Source organism: Sinocyclocheilus anshuiensis, unplaced genomic scaffold (assembly GCF_001515605.1).
Source record: "Sinocyclocheilus anshuiensis isolate Anshui unplaced genomic scaffold, SAMN03320099.WGS_v1.1 scaffold1286, whole genome shotgun sequence".
Taxonomy (NCBI): Eukaryota; Metazoa; Chordata; class Actinopteri; order Cypriniformes; family Cyprinidae; genus Sinocyclocheilus; species Sinocyclocheilus anshuiensis.
The window spans coordinates 357,434-363,914 of NW_015554223.1; the positions used below are offsets into that span (position 1 = coordinate 357,434).

At 41.7% G+C, this 6,481-nt stretch overlaps 1 protein-coding gene across 3 annotated transcripts in view; it reads right to left on the reverse strand.

Moving 5' to 3' along the window:
* Positions 1 to 6,481, reverse strand: part of LOC107671178 (protein capicua homolog) — a 37,721-nt gene that overhangs the window by 11,869 nt on the left and 19,371 nt on the right. For all 3 annotated transcript variants that reach the window (XM_016464057.1, XM_016464056.1, XM_016464055.1), the window contains exons 3-7: positions 2,959 to 3,108; positions 2,504 to 2,660; positions 1,428 to 1,536; positions 658 to 840; positions 419 to 551 (exon numbers count right to left, since the gene is read on the reverse strand). In XM_016464057.1, the coding sequence (XP_016319543.1) occupies positions 419 to 551; positions 658 to 840; positions 1,428 to 1,536; positions 2,504 to 2,660; positions 2,959 to 3,108 (732 nt within the window). The remainder of the gene's footprint in view (positions 1 to 418; positions 552 to 657; positions 841 to 1,427; positions 1,537 to 2,503; positions 2,661 to 2,958; positions 3,109 to 6,481) is intronic.

Sequence of the window (6,481 nt, forward strand, 5' to 3'; positions counted from 1 at the left end):
CACGCACGTGATGGAGATTTACCGCTGATTACAGAACCGGCTTTACTGATAAGATGAGCGTTAAATATCGCATGCGATTTATCGTGCAGCCCTAATATATATTGCGACCAAATCATGTGCTCGTGCGACCAGCTGAGAAAGTTAGTAGCAAAAGAGCGACCAGTGGGAAGAATGAGTCTGGAGCCCTGATATGCATTATACAGAGGCAAGAGGAAAAGAAAAAATACCATCGAAAGACAGTAAATTCCCCTCAGACCTACATTCATATAAACTCCTACCCCTAACTGAATCGCGATTTGTTTTGCATCTCAACCGATTTGAATCGTCACATATTTGAATCGATTTTCAACCGGCTCGCGGTTAATCGTTACATCCCTAGTGTACAGTGACAATCTGCACTTCTTGTTCTGTTCCACACCTGTGGTTTCTGACATGCTCCTCTCGCGGATGTCTTTGCCCCCTGGAACACCACGTCCCTCGCTGCTGGATTTCTTTCTGTCCTTATTACACCATTTCCAGTCAGGATGTGCCTTGAAGTGTGCCTCCTTCACCTGTGAATGAGTGACAGAAACATTTACAGGAGGCTGGAAAGACTTAATGGGGGTTATTCAGGTGTCTAAACCTGCATATCTGCAAGTACAAGACAGTTCCAGTAACCTGAAATGCGAGGTCGTGGTATTTCTGTTTCTCTTTGGGTCCCAAAGCATACCACCACTCTCCAAGTATCTTGCTGACAGTGCGGTTGTCCTGGTTTGGGTGTCTCTGATGAACCAGCGCACGATGCCGCTTGCTGAAGATCATAAACGCATTCATGGGCCTCCGGATGTGGTCTTTCTCCCTCTAGAAAGTGAAAGGGTAATAAGGAATGAATGACTGTGTCTGTGTGAAAGAGTGAGGCTTTCACACAAGAATACACTACCGTTCAAAAATTCAGGTCGGTATGATTAAAAAAAAAAAAAAAAAGAAATTAACACTTTTATTCAGCAAGGACGCATTAAATTGATTGAAAGTGTCAGTAAAGACTTTTTTAATGACTTTTTTTTTTCAAATAAATGTTATTTTGAACTTTCAATTAAAAAAAACGTATCACAGTTCTCACAGAAGTATTAAGGAGCACATATTCAACATTGGTAATAATAAGAAATGTTTCTCGAGCACCAAATCAGCATATAAGAATGATTTCTGATGGATCATGTGACACTGAATACTGGAGTAATGGCTGCTAAAAATTCAGCTGTGCCATCACAGGAATAAATGTTAAATGTAAATAAATTTAAAATATATTAAAATAAAAAATAGGTTATTTTAAATTGTAATAATATTTCACGATATTATTGTTTTTACTGTATTTTTGATCAAATAAATTCAGCTTTGGTGGGCATAAGATCATTCAAAAAATTTTAAAAATAGTATGTGCAAACATGTACCTTTCCAGGACTGGTTTTGTCATCTTTGGGCAGTGCACTGAGAGACTGAGATCTACGCTTTCCAGGAGAAGCAGAAATTGGCGGATCAGGAAGAACACCGGGGAAAAACCTGTATACAAAAATGCCAGTTAATATGAAATATTAACGGAGGAGAAGAATCAACGGGGATCCAGCAGTATGTGTTGATTACCCCAGTGTAACACTATGCTGACTGTCCCCATCTACCTCTACTAAAACAATCTCTCTTTCTTGCTTACAATTATTTCTCACACTACAAGCATCAATACAAAGGAAGCATTTGATCACAGCTGCCTATTTTTAACAAGTGTGAGGACAACACACCATCATCATCTGAGTTATTTCATTAATTGCAGAGGCATTAAGATGATGTATTACTACTTCAACTTGCATGCACACCATTTTGAAGATGGAGTTTTCTATTACACAAGCACTATGGTAGTTAACTGATAATTATTACACAGTCACAACCGTATAGCTACTTCAGCCCAAAACAGGCTCAAAAGATCCACCGATTTCACTCTCGCAACCCTCAGGGCCCTTCACTGTGCCGTGAAACAATACAGCAAAATGCACCGAGCCAATTACTGAAAACTGCAATGCACTGTGTCGATGAGCTACTGCTTTGCAGCCCACTGCCAAAACAGAAAGCACGGAGCATTAACATGTCTGTAATATCTAGTGTATAATATTAAAGGGATTGATGCTTCACAAATGTCACCTTAATGTGAAGATAATGTAATAATCTAAATGGGTAAAGCACATTTAGCAGTAACTGTAACACACAGATGACTTGATTATAAAGCGAGCAGAATTTTACATGTGATTCATAAGGAAGAGGGAAAAACAAGTGAGAAGTGTATTCAGATGACATCATTCATGTAAAGTGCCTCTGGTTTGCTGTTGTCATTCATATACAGACACAGGAGAAAGTGGAATGCTTTTGTTCTCTCTTTGTGGTGCCATTATGCAGCTCTTTCCACACACAGGAACACCAGCAGCAAAACACATTCAAGCAGAATGACGCATCACACACACACATACACTAGACCACTCACGGATCATCCACGTCACTTTCTGTTTCACTGTCAGGTCTCTCTCGCTCTGGATCCTTCTCTCTCTCTGGGGGCAGTTCATCAGCGGAGGGAGTGGGCCGTGAGGAAGGGTTAGGTGCTCCCTCTATAATCTCCTTCAGCACTGACCCGCTCTGAGCCTCTGAAAGAGAAAGACGCGTTATTCATTACAGAATCTTAAATGAATCCCTCCAATCTGGCAACCTCTGAGGTCAGCTGTTGCACTGGGTAATGGCTAAATTACAGAGGCTAGAGTTACAGAGAGTCACTGCAGATGTGACAAGAGAGGCCAAATACATAACAGGGTCCAGACTATCCCAGGAAACAGGCTTCCAATTTTTTTAAATATCGACTACAGATATTTTTTATAATCTCAAAATGTTGACAAACACATTTCAGCTAATTTTGGCAACAGACAATGGCTGTATGAACTAAATGACCTTTCTTCAGAGAAGCTGTCTGCGGATGACTGACAGTTTGTTGGCCCTCATCAGGTTGAGTCGATGGATCTGATTGGGTGGGTGCCAGGAAAGGGACCAATGAATGCCAAGGAAACACTGGAACCGATCTGGGCTCAACATTCGTCCACACTACAGGAGAAAATAAAAGAGCATTCATTCTAGCCAGTATTAACACCAAGTAATAAACCATATCAACACCCAAATCATAGCCTGATGATGAGTCACATAAATGACTAGATGCATATGCAGGTAATAATATTATACCATTGCATAACTGTGACACACAGTTGTCTCAGTAATTATTTATGATTTTGGTAATATTTACACATTTCAGTGTCAGGCATTAAACTAAGCTATCATAAATGTTTGAATATTATAATAGTACACTCATGTTGCTGCAACACAATATTGATTTATATTACAAAAAAAGATTAAAGCAAGACAGACTGTCATGAAAACAGTAAGTGCGTGAACATTGTTCCCGACTGATATTAAAGGGGTCATATGATGCGATTTCAAGTTTTCCTTTCTCTTTACATTTATTCTGAAAAATGAAGCTCGCGATTATGGTAAGGGGCGTTACATTTCCGACGAGTGCTTGCGGTGTTCGGCCAATCACAATGCACTGGGTCAGTTGGCCAATCAGAGCAGACTGCGCTTGTCGGAAGGAGGGACTTTGTAGAAAATGAAGCGTTTGAGAGAGGCGGGGCATAGAGGACCTATAATAATGTACAGTATTTGAAAAATAATGTTTTTTGAACATTAAAGCATGTCAACATATTTTGTTACACCAAATACACAAAATAATGATCTTTAAAAAAGTATCATATGACCCCTTTAAGCAGGCAGTATTTGGCGCCAAACAATCACTTCCAGAATAATATGATTTAGGAACAGCCTGTTCATGCAGTTTTTTTCTGCTGCCGTTAGAACCACATAGACACGATTTAAGAATACTGTATTTCAGCCGCAAAAGTCCTGCTATAAGGGAAAACAACATAAGACACGTTGAGTAATAATGACTGACCAAACATGCTGAGTCCTTGGCGAAGATACTGCGGGCTTTCCGATGAAAACATGGTCGAGTGAGAGGCTTGAAATACTTTTTTACAGAAAAACTTCACAAACATGTAATATTAAATAAAGGTACTGATTCAAACGTTCATATGATATAAGTTAAGTCCTTGCGATTAAAAATGAAATATCCACATGATGCTTTTCCCAGACAGGTGATGTTGAGTCCAGCGATGAAAATAAGCGGCCATAACTGATGCAGCCAGCATCCATCTACTGGAGTTTCTTCATATTGGTACCAAATGTTCTTGGTAATGACATGCCGTCGTTCAGTCACACTGATCTTTAGTTCATGATCACGTCCTTCAGTACTCAGATATATTGGCTCAGACACCAGTTCATATTGTAGCAAAAATGATGACAGCGTGCTATCAGGTACCGCACAGAAGAGTAAAGCGCCGTTCCACCGTCAGGAACGCGCAGAAAACAACAAATGTCGATCTTGGCGTTAAAAACACTGTCGTGAACACAGTTACTAGTATACACACCGTTGAGGCTCGAAACGCGGAAACGGGTTTGGTTTTATTTGGATGATGTAGTTTATTTTTGGTCCTGTTTGCCCCCTCCTCGTCTGAGCTTGTTTACATTGACGGATAGCTACGGGGATGAAGGGGTTAAGTAGGCCTCTCGGTCATCCTCGGGCTCGAGTAGTGCAACAGTCCGCGACCTGAGCTCACCTCAGCCCAGTGGGGTTTACATGTACAATATCACGATTAATAAGTAGTTTGGCAATAAAGAGTATTAAATACGGTTATAAAAATTCAAGCGCACTGCAGGCATCAAATAAGCAATGCCTAAAACGTGGAAACGCTTGTCTCAGTAAATCGTCGTGAAAATGGGAAGCCCAAATCTGCCAGATTAGCAGGTTAGCATGATCATGGTGCTACTACACCCGCAGTACGAGTGCAATTTATTCTTTGGGTTGCGACACACAACGGAAGCGATTTTCTATTAAAAATATTAACGAAATGCAATACCCATCAGGCAGGGAAATGATACGTATCAAATGCTTAATAATAAAAGGCCACATGTAATACACATCTGTCTTTTTCACGTGGTCACTATTATTCTCTCTGGCTCTCAGTGCACGTTATCAGATCCACATCCTGTTTCACATCTGATCCAAATTCATCAGTTTGGTGTACAAAGCCTCATCTCTGCTTGACAAACGCATAATTACATCCTGCCCAGTTCAAAAGCAGTAACCGGAATCATTCTGTTCTGCCACTTTGGTTTAAGGGCTGCATTTGGGAGACCCGGACCTGGTTTCAGCAGCACAGCTCCAGATGACTCCGTCCCCTCGGGAACGCCCCTGATCTCGCATCCGCACCGCCGGCCGCTACAACGGAACCTGTCCTCATGTCACGGCGTAAAACTGTAGCACCACACGGAAAACACCCAGATTTTTAAAAAAGGGGAAGAAACTACAGTGTCTGGCAGGGAGAAACTACCAAAGCCAGGGGGCTCGGCTAAAAAGCCAGAGAAAGACAACTTGCTTTCGATAAGCAAACAACACCTGTGCAGTGTCCCAGACCAACAATCATTAGTTACACTGTAGTAGCACTATAGCCATTCGTTGTAATTACGTGAATGAAGTAATTTATGATTACATGAGTGAAACAGAAAAAAAAATCCTTTATTTCTAAATGTTGAACTATTCCTCGTGTCATGGAAATGGTCAATATTTTGCTATAAATACTTATTTACCACACAATTCTATTTTTGACTAGATCCAGTATAATAGCAGCATCTCATATTATGTCAAAGAAAACGAAACCCCTGTAGACTGTACAACCGCACGCTGATCCTCTGTTCCTAAAAGCGGAAAGCATCGTTTTGTCTTGCTCGCCTGTTATCGCTGTGCCTTTGGAGGTTTTATTCTGATCTCGTTCAGGTTTAAAAACGACGCACGTCTCGCTGAAACTGAATTCTAGTTGCAGCGACTTCTCGTTTTAAATGCCTGCTCTCGACACCCTTCCCTCGCGCACACCCTAGCCCCAAAGACTCTCATCCAAAAGGCTACTCGTGCAGTAAACTCCTCGCCCTCGGCTCTGACACAATCGCGAAACTAGTGAGAAACCCACTAAGAGATGACGGTCAGACTCCGCCGTGCCCCTAACCCGCTACGGGCAGCCGGCGAGGAAATACTAAACAGAGAAGAAAAGCTGGACAAAGATGATCCGGCGCTGTGCTGTTGTGATGAAATGACGGGTCTGAATTGTAATAATAGCCCCTAAAGTCCAGTGCGGTTCTCCTGCAGCAGGGTCACTTTCCGATTCGCGGCGGCTGATTACGGAGCTCCTCAGTTCGTTCCGTAGGTGTTCGTAGTGAAGAAGTCGTTGTCTCATAACATAATTAAATGGCCACGACTCTTCCCTCGATTCCGCTCTCCTCTCTCGCTTCGCAGACCCGTTCTTTCTTTCTCTTT